This window comes from Schistocerca nitens, chromosome 4 (genome assembly GCF_023898315.1).
Source record: "Schistocerca nitens isolate TAMUIC-IGC-003100 chromosome 4, iqSchNite1.1, whole genome shotgun sequence".
In the NCBI taxonomy this organism is placed as follows: domain Eukaryota; kingdom Metazoa; phylum Arthropoda; class Insecta; order Orthoptera; family Acrididae; genus Schistocerca; species Schistocerca nitens.
In genome coordinates this window covers 863,764,753-863,784,068 of record NC_064617.1, presented here as the reverse complement: position 1 = coordinate 863,784,068, position 19,316 = coordinate 863,764,753, and the positions used below count along the sequence as shown (strand labels likewise).

General features: G+C 41.0%; 1 protein-coding gene across 1 annotated transcript in view; it reads right to left on the bottom strand.

Annotated features, from left to right (window-relative positions):
- LOC126253326 (DNA polymerase subunit gamma-1, mitochondrial) overlaps positions 1-19,316 on the bottom strand; it is a 144,733-nt gene that overhangs the window by 76,103 nt on the left and 49,314 nt on the right. Inside the window, exon 6 of the mRNA XM_049954590.1 lies at positions 3,266-3,515. Within this exon, the coding sequence (XP_049810547.1) occupies positions 3,266-3,515 (250 nt within the window). The remainder of the gene's footprint in view (positions 1-3,265; positions 3,516-19,316) is intronic.

Here is a 19,316-nt window from a genome sequence, read left to right as displayed (position 1 = left end):
ACGCCTGACCTATTCAGGGGGACCCTACATTTCTCCACCCGATAGCAGAGGTCGAGAAATTTGCACCTCAGATCTCCGCAGAATAGTCTGAGCCTCTGGTTTAAGCCTTCCACTCGGCTACAAACCAGAGGACCACGATCGGTTCTGGGAACGATACTACAAATAGTTAGCTCTGATTCCACCCCGCGAGCGAGGCTTTCCGCCTTCACCAATTCCACCAACCGCCTGTACGAACTGAGGATGACCTCTGAACCCAAACGGCATGAGTCATTGGTGCTGACATGAGCAACAATTTGCAGTCCGGTGCACCCAGTGCTCTCTATCGCCGCTGGCAGGGCCTCCTCCACATCTCGGATGAGACCCCCCAGCAAGCAGACAGAGTGACCTTTCCGATATTTCCTTAAGGGGCTCCATCACCCGCCTAATGTTGGAGCTCCCAATAACTAATAAACCCCTCCCCCCGTGTGCCTGCTCGGACCTTGCTGAAGGAGCGGCCACATGTCCACTCACAGGCAGAGCGGGTGATGCCACACAGCCAGTCTCCACATTGACCCTCCGCTTCGTGCGCCGTGAACGCCGCTGAACCCGCCACTCCCCTTGGGGAGAGGGTGGCCCAACCGCGCCCGGTACCCGCGAAGATGTCTCGACAGCAGGGACAGTGGGTGAAGCATGTAACACCTGGGGTGTACCATGCGATGCACCAGACTCCCCACTGCCACTACACTCTGAGGCAGCAGCCTGAAGACGGCTGACTGCGGCCACCAACACATTCTGTTGTTCGCGAACAGTGGCCAGCTACTCCTGCATCCGTACACAGCAGTCACACATCCTATCCATCCTAAGAAATCAATTTACTATAGAGAGTTAATCAACTTTTAACTAGACTGCTAATTCACTAATGGCGGCTGACTAAACTGACTAAACTGTGGTTGCTAGCCACTTCTTGTAAAAAACAATGAAAATGGCACTACCTGTCTCTGGAAAACAAAACACTAGCACTACTGGCACTATGCCTGACTAAAGGGACTCTGTCTGACTGTATTCAAAACAAACACGAAATCTATGGAACATTATTACTAGTACTCGACAATTAAAGCTTCCTAAAAGCAAAAACACACGGAAGAAGAAGTGACAAGTAAGAAAAATACAGTTAATACTTAAATTAAGGTAGCTCGCTGCACAGCAGATGTGAAGCGGACGGCAGTTATGATGACACTGACACTACTGGCACAATGGCACAGTGATACCTGCTGCTTTGGCTATTTATCATCGTGTCCTGCCTTGGAGATATGATGAGAGACATGGAAGAAGAATGGCTGTGACAGTCACAATGACATCACAGGGGCAAGTGAAGAACTGCTATCTGTATATTCAAGTGGTATCTGTTAACTATGACAGACAGTTTTTGATGTAAGCTATATTAATATATCCATGACATTCTGGATAATGAGCCAACTTTATTATGTAAAATCATTGCAAATGGGAGCACAACACGACTTGTTTTTCATGAGATGCACTGTATTTATTTAGAAAATTTGGATGTTGGACTGTATTTTTAACTTCCAGCAATAACCACAGCACTTTAAGAAATGAAGTCTAATCGAGAGATACTGGCAAGTATGAAGAAATAAAAAAGCAAGCAAAATAGGATAATTGGAATCGTACCTCCTGAGCAGACTTTACCTTACCCAGTCAATATCATGATAAAGAAACAGCAGAACACTGGTCTACACTCGCACCATATGCCACCTCTAGATGAAAAATTCTAGAATAGTATCTCGCTTGAGCAACAATTTTCTTCAGTGAATCAGTTTGGATTCTAGAAGAATTGTTCTATTGAGAATGCCATTCACATAATATAGCCAATGTAGTCTGGGAACAGAATTATGTACGGGTTCCCCATGCTCAATCTTAGATCCACTATTGTTCCTTATATATATCATATGTAAATGATGATCTCTAATACACAACAAGCAAAATTATTTCTTTTTGCAGATAACACTAGCATACACACATAAACAGAAGAAACAGTAAATAAATTTCTTTAAAGTATAATTGACTGGTTTCCTGCAAATGGTCTCACCCTCAATTTTAAAAAGACACAACATCTTCAATTCTGCACATCTAGGGGTACTACACCAATGATGACTGTAACACATGGTAAGGAAACAATAAATGGGGTGGAAATGTCAACATTCTGAGGTCTTTATACTGATGAGAATTTAAACTGGAAAAAACACATTTTGGAACCTCTAAAACAATTTAGTTTAGCTACATTTGCACCTGACTACTGCTTCACAGTATATTTATTCCCTCGTGAAGTTTGTTATAAATAATTCACTGTAGTTCAAAAGGAACAATGATGTACATAATTATAATGCCAGAAGGAAAAATGACATTCATTACTCCACATTAAGGTTGCCTTTAGTACATAAAAGGGTGCACAATGCTGCAAGAAGAATTTTTGATAAGTTACCCAGGGATATAAAATGTCTGACAGGTAGCAGAGTGAAATTTGAAAAAAAAAAAAAAAAAAAAAAAAAAACTAAAAAAGTTTCTCCCTAACAACTCCTCCTATTCTGCAGAAATATTTCTATTACTGTTCTGTGCAAAAGTTAGTAGGTATGAATTACTAGCTCATATCTCTAGATTAAAAAAAAAAAAAAAAAAAAAAAAAAACTACTTTACAAATTTTCAGCCTGTAGCCATATTCAAAAATTTAAGTTGTGATGTGTATGTAAAATGACTTATTCCATATCATTTTGATTTATCATGCAAATGATCCATGGAACATGAAACTAACATTAGGGCTTCATTCATGGCACATTTTCAAAGCGGATAACTGTTCCTGTTCCTTTAGGCCACTCTGCTCAATTTGTTGCTAGTGTACTTTACAGACATATCCTGCAAGGTCTGCTTCTGCCCTTTACTGTATAATGTGGTTTTTTTCACATCCCTGGAGACTTCATAATGGATAATACTGTGTGTGTGTGTGTGTGTGTGTGTGTGTGTGTGAATGAATGAATGAATGAATAATAGGGGGCACATCCCAGTTAAATCTCTGTGATACTTAGAATATAAAGCTACTTAGTGGTGCGAGTACATATTATTCCACAAATTACAATGTGAGTACATCACCTGCCTAGCAAATGGAAAATGACCACGCAGAAATACAGTAAATTAACTACTGTATTTCTTCCTTTGGTTTACTGTGTGAAATTGCTAGAACGCATAGCTACATAACCTCAACACACAACTTACTAACATGGTCTGCTTGAGGCAGGAGGAAGCCCCAACCATATCCTCTCAGAAAGTGAAGAGGGTATCCCTCCCAACTCAGCCGTAAGAGTTTTGGTGTGATCTGCATCCCGGTGGTGAGGAGCTGGGGTCCTGGGCTCCAGTCTTCAGAATCCATGTTGCGGGAGCAGAGCTTCCGGTACCAGGCGGGATACCCGGGCATGTGCGGTGGACGGGCGGGAAGCCTCGCTGCCGTTTCCTTAGCCAGCCTTTCAAACCTGTTGGCAAATTCTTCATAAAAAAATCATAGTTATAACAGAAAGCTATCACCACAGATATCCAGATTTCCTCTGACAATGAAAGCAAGACAACTGCAGAAATACCAATAAATAGTTTCCCAAATATGCAATAAAAAGGTAATATGGTTTACAGTAGATTACAAATTTATCAACTTTCACATTTAGTAAGCAATTTCATATTCTCATTATTACAGATATCCTGTTTCCAACCATGAACACTGTGGTGTAACAGATATCCCGTTTCCAACCATGAACACTGTGGTGTAATTGTTTCTACTTGAAGTTAGTTAATTCATGGCATAAAGGATATGAAGATATTGTAATTTCATTACCATGCAACAAGAACCAATGATCTAGTTAGCTTTGTAGACCAATTTTCGCAATTCTGAGAAAATGGTTTGTTTAGCTTAAATGTCCATAACTCAAAAGTTATTAATTAGTTAAGATGTGACTTCTAGACATAGCCCATTTTTATATCTTGAAATATTTCAAAATTTTGTTCTGACAACACTCAAGCCCAAATTTTCCAAACACAATGATTTTCTTAGATTTTCCACATTTTAATTTTTAAAGGAAGTATTCAAAGTTGAAACTTTTGTTAAATAAATTATAAATTTTGGCTGTCTTAGAAGCTGAGGAATTTTCGATGGGCATCATTGCAATAACAAAAAATAGTACCTTACGTTTCTGTAAAACCCAAGGCTGCAAAACATTAGGTATATGAAGCAAATGGGTTTAGAAATCCAGGCTGGTTTTCTCTATAATTTCTCTCTTTTGTATCATTAATTAATGTAGCATTTTCTTGTAAACTAAAAACCATAAAGTGATGCATTACCCATAAGCATAAGGTTATACATAGCCAGACATGAGCCCAAAATGAGACAGTCAACTGTGAATTCATGAGAGCACTAACTATGGCGAAAGCCTATGTAAAGTGTATTGCACAGTGATACTATCTTATAACATTCTTGTATTGATCAAATGGACTGGCTACAAATCTGGCAGCATGCATCTGGAGAGCTTCTATGACTTCCTTTGTAATATGGTGAGGATCCCAAACACTGTACCAGCACTCAAGAATGTGTATCAAAAATGTTCTGTATGCAATCTCTTTAATTACATGCACTGTTCTATTCTTTACCAGAATTCTCCCAATAAACTGTAGTTGACCATTTGCCTCACCTAAAACTTGTTAGCTTTACATCAAGGTATTTAAACGAGGTGACCAAGTAAAGCAGTTTACAATTAATAATGGATTCCAATACTACTGACACATATCTCCCATTCATTCACATTAACTTTCATTTCTATACATTTGAGGCAACATGTATTCAGTGCACAAAATAGAAATTCTGCTAAAGTTAGCCTGAATCACCCTACAGTCACTCAACAATGATTACTTTCCGCACACAACAGAACCATCAGTAAAGATTCTCAGAATGTTGACCACTCTAAGATCCCCTACACACTGGTGATTTGACTACACGACTTGCTGTGCACATGCTGGTCCCCACGGCTGGTCATGGCGACTCAGCCATGTTTGATCCTTCCACATGTGGCAGTCTTGTAAGACAACTACAGAGAGAAGGGGTAAACAGCTGCTGCCTCGACAGGTATGTGCGTTTGTTTGTCAGCGCTTCATTATTGTTCAATGATGTAATTTTCCTGGGTTGGTTTAAAGATTTTTGTTTTTCTTTTGCACTGCAAAAATGACTTTCATTGCGGAACTTTTCATCATTGGAGTAGAAAGTTATCCTGTAATTTGGGAATCGGGAAAGAAGGATTATAGCAGTAAGATGTAATGACTGAGAAGAGAAAAAATTTGTTATGTTCTTCAAAAATAAAACTGTGTACATAATAAATTCTCATGTATTATTTTGTGTATTGTGTATTATTAAAATACATTTTACATCATGTTCATTTGCAAAGGGATCCCCATCAGTGCTAACAAAATAATCTGCAAATTTGTCTTGTATACTCACAGCACAGCAGCTTCGTGTAGGTGTGATGCTTCATATATCTTCTAGGCCAACTATTTTTAAAGTTTCATTCAAGTTGAATCCACCTCTTTTGTGACAAGAGTTGCACAGAATGCAGCATACTTCAATTATTATTACTGTATGGAAATCCTCTTTCACATTTTTATGATGAAATATTTACATTTTGTTGTCAATTTGTGACTGGGTTGCACAAGTGTACAGCTCTTGCCGCAGAGCCTCAGCTGAGCGGTTCATATGTGTGTCCAGTAATTCAGTTGCATGAATCAATTGCATAATTGTGCATTGCATCGATTGAATTATGTGACTGACTCACCACGTCTACATTGCCAGTGTGAGAGCAGGCTAATGGAACTCAGTAGCAGAAAAATAATACGGAAACACTGTCAGAAATGCATGCTTGAATGTAAATGCAAATCCTAGCCAAGCCTGCATGTTGTGCTGTTGTATTTGACTGCGAACTGCAGCCGTGCAATGTCAACATGTTGCAAGCATGAGTCGTGGTCAGAACAAGGGGTGTTCTGTGGTGTTGTGAGTGCATTGTGTCAAAGCCAACTGAATTTGAACACAGGCAAATTGCTCATGCTCGTATGGCAAGTCCTTCAGCAACTAAGGTAGTTGAAGTGTCTCTTGTTTCACGAGACACCACAGGAAAGATTTATATTGCACACCAGGAAACTGGAAAACCATCATACACTAAGTTACAACATGGACTAAACTGTGTGCTGAATGATCTTGGTAAACAGTCACTGCAAAGGACAGGGGTGAAAAATAAGTGGACAATAGCTGCAAAAGTCATTGCAGAACTGAATCTCACAACTGTGAATCCTGTAAGCAACAAAACAACACGAAAGGAGTTACAGAAGATGGGAATTGCAAGGGAAACTGGAATTCCAAAACTACTGATCAGTGATTCAAATGCCTATAACAGAAAAACATTATGCCAAGCCATAAAACCTGGAACATGGAGCAATGGAAGAAAGTCATTTGGTCAGATGCATCTTGTTTCACACTGTTCCCAATTTCTGGCCGAGTTTACACACCAAGAGTGAAATGTGGTGGGGGTTCGGTGACAATTTGGGCAGCCATACTGTGGTATTCCATGCATCCCATTTGCAATATGCAAGGTCGTATTACTACCAAGGTTTACGTGACCATTTATGCTGATCAGGCCCATCCCATGGTACAATGTTTGTCCCCCAATGGTGACACAGCGTTACAAGGTGATAGCACCCCTGTTCACACAACTTGCATTGTCCAGTACTGGTTTTTAGAGCATGATGATGAACTGTCACATTTCACCCGGCTACCACAGTCACAGATTGGAGACTTTGGGTCAAGCTGCTGGAAAACCATTCTGGAGTGTAATTAGCAGTCTTCGAAAGGGGGGTAAGAAGGAAATGACAAGTATTTTGGACAGGTCAGGAAAACTGCTGGTGAATCCTGTGGATTCCTTGGGCAGATGGAGGGAATATTTTGAAGAGTTGCTCAATGTAGGAGAAAATACGATCAGTAATGTTTCAGATTTCGATGTACAATGGGATAGGAATGATGATGGAAATAGGATCACATTTGAGGAAGTGGAGAAAATGGTCAATAGATTGCAGTGCAATAAAGCAGCTGGGGTGGATGAAATTAAGTTGGAACTCATCAAATATAGTGGAATGTCGGGTCTTAAATGGCTACACAGGATAATTGAAATGACCTGGGAGTCGGGACAGGTTCCATCAGACTGGACAAAAGCAGTAATCACACCTATCTTTAAACATGGAAACAGAAAAGACTGTAACAACTACAGAGGTATCTCTTTAATCAGCGTTGTGGGTAAAATCTTCTCAGGTATTGTTGAAAGGAAAGTGCGAGTATTAGTTGAGGACCAATTGGATGAAAATCAGTGTGGGTTTAGGCCTCATAGAGGTTGTCAGGACCAGATCTTTAGCTTACGGCAAATAATGGAGAAGTGTTATGAGTGGAACAGGGAATTGTATCTATGCTTTATAGATCTAGAAAAGGCATATGACCGGGTTCCTAGGAGGAAGTTATTGTCTGTTCTACGAGATTATGGAATAGGAGGCAAACCTTTGCAAGCAATTAAAGGTCTTTACATGGATAGTCAGGCAGCAGTTAGAGTTGACGGTAAATTGAGTTCATGGTTCAGAGAAGTTTCAGGGGTAAGACAAGGCTGCAACCTGTCTCCACTGTTGTTCATATTATTTATGGATCATATGTTGAAAACAATAAGACTGGCTGGGTGAGATTAAGATATGTGAACACAAAATAAGCAGTCTTCATACGCGGATGACTTAGTTGTGATGGCAGATTCGATTGAAAGTTTGCAAAGTAATATTTCAGAGCTAGATCAGAAATGTAAGGACTATGGTATGAAGATTAGCATCTCCAAAACGAAAGTAATGTCAGTGGGAAAGAGATATAAACGGATTCAGTGCCAAATAGGAGGAACAAAGTTAGAACAGATGGACAGTTTCAAGTACTTAGGATGCATATTCTCACAGGATGGCAACATAGTGAAAGAACTGGAAGCGAGGTGTAGCAAAGCTAATGCAGTGAGTGCTCAGCTATGATCTACTCTCTTCTGCAAGAAGGAACTCAGTACCAAGACTAAGTTATCTGTGTACCGTTCAATCTTTCGACCAACTTTGTTGTATGGGAGCGAAAGCTGGCTGGATTCAGGTTACCTTATCAATAAGGTTGAGGTTACGGATATGAAAGTAGCTAGGATGATTGCAAGTACTAGTAGATGGGAACAATGGCAGGAGGGTGTCCACAATGAAGAAATCAAAGAAAAACTGGGAATGAACTCTATAGATGTAGCAGTCAGGGCGAACAGGCTTGGATAGTGGGGTCATGTTACACGCATGGGAGAAGCAAGGTTACCCAAGAGACTCATGGGTTCAGCAGTAGAGGGTAGGAGGAGTCGGGGCAGACCAAGGAGAAGGTACCTGGATTCGGTTAAGAATGATTTTGAAGTAATAGGTTTAACATCAGAAGAGGCACCAATGTTAGCACTGAATAGGGGATCATGGAGGAATTTTATAAGGGGGACTGTGCTCCAGACTGAACGCTGAAAGGCATAATCAGTCTTAAATGATGATGATGATAAATGATGATGATGACCACAGTCACCAGCTCTCAATATTACTACTTTGAAGAGAAGAATGCATGATCACTACCCACCTCTATCACTGTTACCTGAAAGTGCAACAATTTTGCAAGAAGAATGGTATAAGATTTCTGTGGCAAAAAACACATAATCTGCATTGATGCATTCAGAGATGATTGGAAGCTGTTTTGAATGCTAGTGATTTTCCTAAACAATATTAGGTACTGTTATGTGTTTTGTTTTTTGGTGTTTCCATATTTTTGTGCACCTCTGTACATGGAAAACAGGAGCAGTGATGTCACATTTCCCACGGGTGTTTTTGTCATTACCTTAATCTCTAAAGAACACTTGCTATTCAGGTCAACGTACTGGGTACTATAACTTAAACAGTATTTGAGTTAGTCAAATATTCTTTGGGCTCAGACATTTTCCAACAGTCTCCAGTTTGGCACAATTGGAAACTCATTACATTCAAGCTACAAATATACTCAAGAACCTTCAGCAGATTGAAATTACAGATATTGGTCTATAACTTTGTGCATACATCCTTTTGTCCTTGTTATATGCAGGAGGAACTTGTACTTTTTTTCATTGATTTGGGACTGTTTGCTGTCCTAAGTATATTGCCTGATAATAACGTAACTCAAAACTTCAACTAATTAAGAACAGAATACTACCACATAAAAGAAAAAACAAGGCAAGGAATTTATCAATATTGCTGAATACCTAGCTGATTCAGTTTCAAGTTAAGCGCTGCAGTACAGCCACAAACCATTTCTCATATTAGCCAGTATGGGTCAGAAAAAACATTTCCATATGCAATGATATGTACACACCAGGAGCCCCACGATGTACGTTAAAGTGAGCCTGATAAGAACACAGGCTCACTGAGAGTTAGTCAGCAGAAAGACTGCAGCAGAAGCAGAAGGTTATAACACTAAGACTAAATCAGAGATGTGGTTGCAGCCAAATTAAGGAATGAAACTGTATGAAACAGTTACTCTGATCCTGGCCACACTACGAAACTTGTTCTTGTATTACATAACAGAACATTAAGTTTGATCATGATATTAGTAATGGTGCAAGGAGTGAAGGGCTAAAGAAAGTAATCAAAGTAATAAATGTTCTTTGCATTAAAGGAGTCTCTACATTTCCGTGGCTAAAAAAGGAAATTCTCTTAGGTGCAATGAACCCACACAAAGATTAGTCTCTCAGTTCAAATCGCTACTTTCCTACAAAATCTGATTTAGTTTCCAGATTTCAGTTTTAATATCCTACAAACCAAAGTTTCATGTTAAAAACAAAATAAAATAAAAATGTCTACAATATTCAATGAGCCTTGAAAAGCCAACTCCTGCTGCTGTTGCTACCACTACTCACAATTTTTATGTAAGCATTGTATGGCACTATTTGAAGACATTATCTTCATTTTAAAATACAACATAGCACACTGTAACACCTGAAACATTACCAGACCTTTTGTTTTTGTCATGATATGAGACTTTTGCAGTACACTGAATGTGCAAAAACACAAAAAATAGTACCACATTTCAGTAGACTCATGAAAGTGGTTAGTTTCTTAAACACACTGAGCATTGTTGAGATATAACTATGAACTGGTACATTTTGTGTTTTATGTGAGCACCTACAAATATTAAAATTGACATGTAGAACTCACAAATACCTAAATTTTTTGCTCAATCGAAGCTGATATTGCATCGTAAGTTTGCAGACGCATTAATGTGAATGCATCTGTGATCAAGATATGTTTTCATTATCATGACACCAACATAAAACCTACATTCTCAATAATATGTTCCAAGAAAGGAAATTTCATTTCCTACCTTCAGAAAATAGTATTTCGGTAAGTAAGGCATAATTAATTAATGGGTAATTGATTGATTCATTAGTTTCTGCAGATCACTTTGTGAATGAGAACTTTCAGAGATGTGGGACAAGTTAAAATATGCACTAACAAAGTGAAGCAGCTATTACAAACTGCATTAACAAGCAATTACTGTTGTGTAATAATTTTAAATTGTTCTCGAGTGTTCTGCTGGGTTGAATCATTGGTTCACCAAAAACGTTTGGCAATGTGACTTCTTGTTATCTTCAGCTGAGGAATGATGAGCTAGTCATCTATTGTGTCCTTTTGCATTCTTATTAGGGCCACGCTCTGGAGACTAAAGTTCTGCTACACCATCACTGGTTCATATTTCGCTTCGTGCTGTGCCCTCAGTATGCCGAGTGCTGGATTCAACGCTTTGCTATGGGAAAATCACGGTCTTTGTTTATAAGGTTCTACTGCTTCTTTAAGCACACTACTCGTAAAAGTAAGATTTTTTTTTTTTTTTTTAGTACCTTCAGAGCATGGCTTCATTTCTCCACAATGTCACCAACTGTTTGTGGGCAGGAGTACTGATGATATGAATTTAAAGCATGGCACAGTGGATCAGCCCATCATTCTTCAACACTCACATGAGGATAGCTACAGGTCTTGGTGTTGAAAATATCTGCAGAAGCAAATGATCCAACCAAGAAGAATACTCAAGAAGAATTTAAAATGTATTTGTCATGGAAATCTCAGGTAACTTTATGTTGAACTGCTATAAACAAACCTGTTTAACATAATCAACAATAATATTTAGTCATAAAATCCAGATTTCTGCTGTAGCATTTTTTATAGCAGCAATTTGCATATTATTACATAATGTCTCTAAGAGATATCTTCAATGCTGTGGGTCCATTGGATCATAAATAATATTTGGATTCAGACATACAAATTACAGGTAACATTGATGTCCATTCCAAATAAGCTTTAACTTCTCCAGTACATCAACAGCTGATAGATTTACTGTTTCTCCTTCCTCAAAATAGCTGTTTCTGCTTTACCTGTACATATTAGCCACAATTATCAATGTGATCCGATAACACTAGTCATAATTGGTTGATTTCACACTTCACAGAAGCAGCCTGCAGTGTTTTAGTAAGATACAGGAAATGCCAATGGGGTAATTTTTCTTGTTTGAGTTTACTGAAACTGAGTTCGTGAGAATATATATTACTTTCTCTGTAGAGAAGCATTTATGTAAACCAACCTGAGCTGCAGTTAAAATTTAATTATTAGAAATGTGGTTCCATAATATGTTGTAAGCTAACTTCTCAAAAGTTTTTAAGAACACAGGAAGGTGTCCTAACTAGGAATTCAGGAAAGACATGGTTACAAAAAAGATTCAATTTACTGGGTCATGGAGTGACTTCAACAAGAATACTATAAAAGCAGCTTACACACATCTCAAACACATTCTGTGACTGAGATTCATGCATACCCTTATAGAGATGCTACCCATATCATAAGATGAACATCAACAAAAGCAAAACGAGGATAATGGAATGTAGTCAAATTAAATCGGGTGATGCTGAGGGGATTAGATTAGGAAATGAGACACAAAGTAGTAAAGGAGTTTTGCTATTTAGGGAGCAAAATAACTGATGATGGTCGAAGTAGAGAGGATATAAAATGTAGACTGGCAATGGCAAGGAAATCGTTTCTGAAGAAGAGAAATTTGTTAACATCGAGTATAGATTTAAGTGTCAGGAAGTCGTTTCTGAAAGTATTTGTATGGAGTGTAGCCATGTATGGATGTGAAACATGGACAATAACCAGTTTGGACAAGAAGAGAATAGAAGCTTTCGAAATGTGGTGCTACAGAAGAATGCTGAAGATAAGGTGGGTAGATCACGTAACTAATGAGGAGGTATTGAATAGAATTGGGGAGAAGAGGAGTTTGTGGCACAACTTGACTAGAAGAAGGGATCGTTTGGTAGGACATGTTCTGAGGCATCAAGGGATCACCAATTCGGTACTGGAGGGCAGCGTGGAGGGTAAAAATCATAGAGGGAGACCAAGAGATGAATACACTAAACAGATTCAGAAGGATGTAGGCTGCAGTAGGTACTGGGAGATGATGACACTTGCACAGGATAGAGTAGCATGGAGAGCTGCATCAAACCAGTCTCAGGACTGAAGACCACCACAACAACAACAACAACAACAACAACAACATCCATATCAGTTGTCACAGGCATAGTGCCATGGATGTACAGTGGACCTGGTGATGGCAGTCGGTGATAAGGCTGCCCCTGGCCGCCACCTCCAGTAGTTGCAGGTACGCAATTTCAATTCTTGCACACTTGACTCTTGGCATAGTGGGCCTTCTTACGTCCACTGTGGGAAGTAGATTACTAGATTTCTCCTTCCTCGTGTGGGAAAGACCAAGCATTGCCATCCACAATGCTGGGACTGAAGATATATTCCAGCATTCACGGTGGTGCACTGGGCGGAAACCACAGGCACCAGAATTTCCTAACCCGCTCAGACTGACACACATGCACGAAAGAGAGAGGGACTTGGGCACACCATTGTCTGTGCATCTCAGGATGACTGGTGGACGGGACTGGTGACAGGGGGAGGGGGAGGGGGGGGGGGAGTCTGCAGCTCGTGGTCTCGCGGTAGCGTTCTCGCTTCCCGAGCACGGGGTCCCGGGTTCGATTCCCGGCGGGGTCAGGGATTTTCTCTGCCTCGTGATGACTGGGTGTTGTGTGTTGTCCTTAGGTTAGTTAGGTTTAAGTAGTTCTAAGTTCTAGGGGACTGATGACCATAGCTGTGAAGTCCCATAGTGCTCAGAGCCATTTGAGGGGGGGGGGGGGCGGATATTATATTGTCTGAGAGTCTAGTGAATTGACAGTTGCATTAGCACTAAGCACACGAGCAATTCAGTACAGTGCAGAGGAGAACATAGGAGGGTGCTGAGACAGACAGTTGAGTCACACAGCAGCTCTTTTGTTGAGAAATAGTTGTAATGCAGTGGTGCTAAAATATGTGGGCCTAATTTCGCTTGTTATGTATCTACAAGAAGAAGAGCCTATGCCACATGTTGTCAATGAACAATTCCTTACATCACACCAATGACATTTCAACCTGAAGTAAAATCCAACTAATTACTTGGTCAGACATGTAGTTCATTCTGTGTTTGAATAACAGCAAATTATACTAAAGTGTTGATCTCAAATTTTACCTATACCTAAGTAGGATCTATCCCATAAAGTATTGATGATCCAAGAGAGTCCTCATGATTGATAAAACTATTTCAGTGTTTTATGAAAGAAATAACAGTAATTAAAATTTTAATAATTTGCAAGACTACAATTAACAGAAATGCTCAAGTCTTGTAAATAGCAAATTGGCAGACAGCACATGACAGAGCAAGATTCAGTACAACATATCTATTCTTTTACCATTGAAATTTTGATTTTGAAAATTTCTTAACTGCAACTTAGAGAAAAGTGATTGTCGAATGACGCTAATCGTTATGATAATTTTCAAACTAAAATATATCTCTTGAGTAAAATTAAAGAGAGTAAGCACAGTGAGAGACATCATGAAGTTTTTGCATTTACCCATCTGTTTATCACTGATGAGATATAGTTGTTCTTTGATTATTATTAATTTCTATGAGTTACTACTTAACTGAAAGGTATTTGATCACTGTGGCATATCCATTTGAAATTACGCCACAGCAATATGTGCCAATTTTGCGCTGTTTTCACCTTGCAACAAAACTAAGCACAATGGACACAAATTATGGTTCAAATGGCTCTGAGCACTATGGGACTTAATATCTATGGTCATCAGTCCCCTAGAACTTAGAACTACTTAAACCTAACTAACCTAAGGACATCACACAACACCCAGTCATCACGCACAAATTATGCTCATGTAGTGAGTTGACAACCATTAATTTGCATTGTTTCATTACTTAAATTTATAACATTATACAAATTTAACTAAGCTCTGTAATTCCATCCACTCCAATTTTACATTTGCTTGCTTTAACTGAGTTTTCCTTCTTGTCGTCATTGCTGCAAACACTGAGATTGGCGATTTGGTTGCAACTGCACCTACATTTCACAGATTTCATTTATTCGTCAGAGTAGATACCTGTCCTAAGCAACAGGAAACTTTAGATACACAATTAATTGAAGTCCTAATTAACTGGACATGTAGGGGGTGGTTATAAACTGGCTTGTGAACTGTCAGCCATGAACTGGTCAAGAATACGAATCTGCTGTTTATTATAGCTTACCAACTGATGCTTGATGCGTGCGAAAGATGGGGACCCCAGCCTGGCACACATATCTGAGTTAAGTAAGGACATTACAGCCCCTGTGTTGACTCGTAGGATGAGTGGCTTATCCACAACCCGCATTTCAATGGAAAATTTGTTCTTACCTACAGATAATGATGAACCCATTGACTAAACTGTGTAAATATCGACATCCATTGACTCTTGCAATGACTTGTGGGGCAGACAGAGATCAACGTACCAGTGCTAGATTTTTTTTTTTATTATTATTTTTTTTTTTATGGCAAGACATCCTACGCTTGAGGCAGACTGTTCACTCTTGCTGTATGAAACAAGAGGGGAACAAAGCAAGCAGCATTCACCGTTCTTCCTGCCAACAACATGTTTGTCCGTGTCAGCCTGGTCGGCTTGGTTGTACTGTGGCTACCTCCTCTTGGCCAAGCATGCTAAGCTCCATGCGCTGGGGCTGCACACTGACAACAACAGTAACAGTGACATCACTCCAAGCTCCCAATTGGCAGCCCATGAAACCTCAAATGACTGCACAGCATTCGGAACCTCTTCTAACATATGGTCCTCAAACTGAAGGGCACAATGACGCACCTTATTTGGGGCCATACGAATGATCTCATCTCTGACCATAGTGTCCACATAAGACCCCTGAGACCTAGTTATGATGATGTGACACTTATAACTGAGGCCATGCAGCTCAGTCGCCTTAGGTCAATACAACTGTTGCAGCTGTCTGTGACATTGGTAGAATTCAACATGCACAGCAACCAATTGTGTAAGCTTGTGGCGATAGGAGGACAGCAAACAACACAGTCAACAAAAGAAGGTGACACTGATTCTTGCAGGGGAGCTAACTGCCACAGTAAACAATACATCCACTCCACAATAAGAAAAGAACCTTACAGACTTACCACATAGACCATCTGGAATGCCAAAAAATGTTGGTGAAGCCACTTCTCATAAAAATCCCAGTCTTCTGTGGGTTCAGCATGGGGATTGAAAAGGGGATTGAAAGGGGGGAGGGGGGACATTAACAACCAGCAGATGAGCTTGGATGAAAACAGCCAACAATTATTCCAATGCAGCTGTACGCACCTGCTGTTAGAGAAGAAGTGACTGGAGGCCTTCATGAAGAGATGAATGACAGAAAAACCACAGAATCTGACCTATATGAAAATTTGACCCTCAATGTCACCATTTGGAGGTAATCTAACAAGGAACATGAGGGAACACACACTTGTAAAAGAGATACAATTTATGGACTCATCGAGTGATGTACACAAAAATACAATGGAAGTATTTTACATTTTTTTTAACATGTCTAACAACTGACACCACCCCCCCCCCACCCCCACCCCCCCCACGAACCATGGACCTTGCCGTCGGTGGGGAGGCTTGTGTGCCTCAGCGACACAGATCAGATAGCAGATAGCCGTTCCGTAGGTGCAACCACAACGGAGGGGTATCTGTTGAGAGGCCAGACAAACTTGTGGTTCCTGAAGAGGGGCAGCAGCCTTTTCAGTAGTTACAGGGGCAACAGTCTGGATGATTGACTGATCTGGCCTTGTAACACTAACAAAACAACCTTGCTGTGCTGGTACTGCAAACGGCTGAAAGCAAGGGGAAACTACAGCCATTACTTTTCCCGAGGGCATGTAGCTTTACTGTATGGTTAAATGATGATGGCGTCCTCTTGGGTAAAATATTCTGGAGGTAAAACAGTCTCCCATTCAGATCTCTAGGCGGGTACTACTCAGGAGGACGTCGTTATCAGGAGAAAGAAAACTGGTGTTCTACGGATCGGAGCATGGAATGTCAGATCCTTTAATCGTGCAGGTAGGTTACACAATTTAAAAAGGGAAATGAATAGGTTAAAGTTAGATATAGTGGGAATTAGTGAAGTTCGGTGGCAGGAGGAACAAGACTTTTGGTCAGGCGAATACAAGGTTATAAATACAAAATCAAATAGGGGTAATGCAGGAGTAGGTTTAATAATGAATAAAAAAAATAGGAGTGCGGGTAAGCTACTACAAACAGCATAGTGAACGCATTATTGTGGCCAAGATAGACACAAAGCCTACGCCTACCACAGTAGTACAAGTTTATATCCCAACTAGCTCTGCAGATGACGAAGAAATTGAAGAAATGTATGATGAAATAAAAGAAATTATTCAGATAGTGAAGGGAGACGAAAATTTAATAGTCATGGGTGACTGGAATTCGGTAGTAGGAAAAGGGAGAGAAGGAAACGTAGTAGGTGAATATGGATTGGGGGGAAGAAATGAAAGAGGAAGCCGCCTGGCAGAATTTTGCACAGAGCACAACTTAATCATAGCTAACACTAGGTTCAAGAATCATAAAAGAAGGTTGTATACATGGAAGAAGCCTGGAGATACTGACAGGTTTCAGATAGATTATATAATGGTAAGACAGAGATTTAGGAACCAGGTTTTAAATTGTAAGACATTTCCAGGGGCAGATGTGGACTCTGACCACAATCTATTGGTTATGAACTGTAGATTAAAACTGAAGAAACTGCAAAAAGGTGGGAATTTAAGGAGATGGGACCTGGATAAACTGAAAGAACCAGAGGTTGTACAGAGTTTCAAGGAGAGCATAAGGGAACAATTGACAGGAATGGGGGAAAGAAATGCAGTAGAAGAAGAATGGGTACCTGTGAGGGATGAAGTAGTGAAGGCAGCAGAGGATAAAGTAGGTAAAAAGACGAGGGCTGCTAGAAATCCTTGGGTAAAAGAAGAGATAATGAATTTAATTGATGAAAGGAGAAAATACAAAAATGCAATAAATGAAGCAGGCAAAAAAGAATAAAAACGTCTCAAAAATGAGATTGACAGGATGTGCAAAATGGCTAAGCAGGGATGGCTAGAGGACAAATGTAAGGGTGTAGAGGCTTATCTCACTAGGGGTAAGATAGATACTGCCAACAGGAAAATTAAAGAGACCTTTGGAGAAAAGAGAACCACTTGTATGAATATCAAGAGCTCAGATGGAAACCCAGTTCTAAACAAAGAAGGGAAAGCAAAAAGGTGGAAGGAGTATATAGAGGGTCTATACAAGGGCAATGTACTTGAGGACAATATTATGAAAATGGAAGAGGATGTAGATGAAGATGAAATGGGAGATATGATACTGTGTGAAGAGTTTGACAGAACTCTGAAAGACCTGAGTCGAAACAAGGCCCCGGGAGTAGACAACATTCCATTAGAACTACTGACAGCCTTGGGAGAGCCAGTCCTGACAAAACTCTACCATCTGGTGAGCAAGATACACTCCTGGAAATTGAAATAAGAACACCGTGAATTCATTGTCCCAGGAAGGGGAAACTTTATTGACACATTCCTGGGGTCAGATACATCACATGATCACACTGACAGAACCACAGGCACATAGACACAGGCAACAGAGCATGCACAATGTCGGCACTAGTACAGTGTATATCCACCTTTCGCAGCAATGCAGGCTGCTATTCTCCCATGGAGACGATCATAGAGATGCTGGATGTAGTCCTGTGGAACGGCTTGCCATGCCATTTCCACCTGGCGCCTCAGTTGGACCAGCGTTCGTGCTGGACGTGCAGACCGCGTGAGACGACGCTTCATCCAGTCCCAAACATGCTCAATGGGGGACAGATCCGGAGATCTTGCTGGCCAGGCTAGTTGACTTACACCTTCTAGAGCACGTTGGGTGGCACGGGATACATGCGGACGTGCATTGTCCTGTTGGAACAGCAAGTTCCCTTGCCGGTCTAGGAATGGTAGAACGATGGGTTCGATGACGGTTTGGATGTACCGTGCACTATTCAGTGTCCCCTCGACGATCACCAGTGGTGTACGGCCAGTGTAGGAGATCGCTCCCCACACCATGGTGCCGGGTGTTGGCCCTGTGTGCCTCGGTCGTATGCAGTCCTGATTGTGGCGCTCACCTGCACGGCGCCAAACACGCATACGACCATCATTGGCACCAAGGCAGAAGCGACTCTCATCGCTGAAGACGACACGTCTCCATTCGTCCCTCCATTCACGCCTGTCGCGACACCACTGGAGGCGGGCTGCACGATGTTGGGGCGTGAGCGGAAGACGGCCTAACGGTGTGCGGGACCGTAGCCCAGCTTCATGGAGACGGTTGCGAATGGTCCTCGCCGATACCCCAGGAGCAACAGTGTCCCTAATTTGCTGGGAAGTGGCGGTGCGGTCCCCTACGGCACTGCGTAGGATCCTACGGTCTTGGCGTGCATCCGTGCGTCGCTGCGGTCCGGTCCCAGGTCGACGGGCACGTGCACCTTCCGCCGACCACTGGCGACAACATCGATGTACTGTGGAGACCTCACGCCCCACGTGTTGAGCAATTCAGCGGTACGTCCACCCGGCCTCCCGCATGCCCACTATACGCCCTCGCTCAAAGTCCGTCAACTGCACATACGGTTCACGTCCACGCTGTCGCGGCATGCTACCAGTGTTAAAGACTGCGATGGAGCTCCGTATGC